The 1,677-nt window shown below is 31.1% G+C and overlaps 1 protein-coding gene across 1 annotated transcript in view; it reads right to left on the reverse strand.

Annotated features, from left to right (window-relative positions):
- Positions 1–136: 136 nt before the first annotated feature.
- LOTGIDRAFT_176724 (hypothetical protein) overlaps positions 137–1,677 on the reverse strand; it is a gene marked incomplete at both ends in the record, with an annotated part of 3,372 nt that continues 1,831 nt past the window's right edge. The window contains 2 exons of the mRNA XM_009056675.1: positions 137–226; positions 884–1,082. Coding sequence (XP_009054923.1) covers positions 137–226; positions 884–1,082 — 289 coding nt within the window. The remainder of the gene's footprint in view (positions 227–883; positions 1,083–1,677) is intronic.

Genomic DNA, 1,677 nt, shown 5'->3' on the forward strand with positions numbered 1-1,677 from the left:
TTATTGAAGGTTTCCTTCTATATATTATATAGTGATTCAGTCAGGACTTTTTAAATATGTCAGAATAGAGTTATAGAGATAATGGATTGAAAGGGTTTCACTATGTAAATTTGCAAGTCTAATGGTCAAAGCTTACCCTGAGCTTTCTGACTCGTATGACATTCAATGTTTCCACCAATTCCATTTGTTTACTTCGTGAGAACATGTTGATTAGCTGTTCTAGCATCTAAAATAAGATATAAGAAGTCAAATTGTTTACAGTCGAGTACTCTTATTATACAGCCAAACTTCTGTGATACAACAAAGATGGCTATCAAAGATAGGATCTTATAATAGGATATTGATTTCCTTCAAATTCTAACAAAAATATGTGTCTCTTCTAGGGCTGCAAGGATTCTTGAAGTTCCGATTCGATACACTAAACGATACCCATCTGACGATACGATTTATTGTGATAATAATCGCAATTCATTTATTAGAAAAGAACAGAGGAAAAATAGTAAAAATATTTAAAATCATAACAATTTAGCACATGAGAACATCTAGAAGTAAAGAATTGTGAAATAAAATACTTAATTTTCGAAAACAGGAATGTTTTTTTTTACAAATGTTTTGGTGAAAATTATAATAAGATATAAAATCATGACACACAATCTGACATACCGTATCATTTGTTATTAAAGGAAGTTAAATGATTGTGCCAATGCATCGCGATTATATTTATCCAACGCAATGCATCGACAAGAAGGAAAGAATCGTGGTTCATCGGTGAATCGTTGCAGCCCTAGTCTCTGCACTGGGTTGACGGTAATATACATGGATATTTCCAAGTATATAACATAACAGCTACAAGTCATAACTAATAGAAAGACCATCTATATACCTTATGATCAAATTCAAGCAAAAATTCTTCGTTTGTTTGTTGAACCCATTTCACAGCATAGGTAAAATATTCGGCTGGGTTATTCAAGGCTTCCGTCAAGGCAAAGTTCCGAATGATTAAAGGAATGGTAAAATCTAGTTCGTTGCTGTAAATCATGACTTCAAATAACTCTTTCACAAATTTACTCTCATAGAACGTCCTAAAAAATTTAAATTAGTAAAAAACTTATCTAATTATCTTAACCTTTGATACTACCACAGATAGTATTACAGAGACATCCTTAGTTAACATATCTAATTATCTTAACCTTTGATACTACCACAGATAGTATTACAGAGACATCCTTAGTTAACATATCTAATTATCTTAACCTTTGATACTACCACAGATAGTATTACAGAGACATCCTTAGTTAACATATCTAATTATCTTAACCTTTGATACTACCACAGATAGTATTACAGAGACATCCTTAGTTAACATATCTAATTATCTTAACCTTTGATACTACCACAGATAGTATTACAGAGACATCCTTAGTTAACATATCTAATTATCTTAACCTTTGATACTACCACAGATAGTATTACAGAGACATCCTTAGTTAACATATCTAATTATCTTAACCTTTGATACTACCACAGATAGTATTACAGAGACATCCTTAGTTAACATATCTAATTATCTTAACCTTTGATACTACCACAGATAGTATTACAGAGACATCCTTAGTTAACATATCTAATTATCTTAACCTTTGATACTACCACAGATAGTATTACAGAGACATCCTT

This window comes from Lottia gigantea (genome assembly GCF_000327385.1).
Source record: "Lottia gigantea unplaced genomic scaffold LOTGIsca_2837, whole genome shotgun sequence".
Lineage (NCBI taxonomy): Eukaryota > Metazoa > Mollusca > Gastropoda > Lottiidae > Lottia > Lottia gigantea.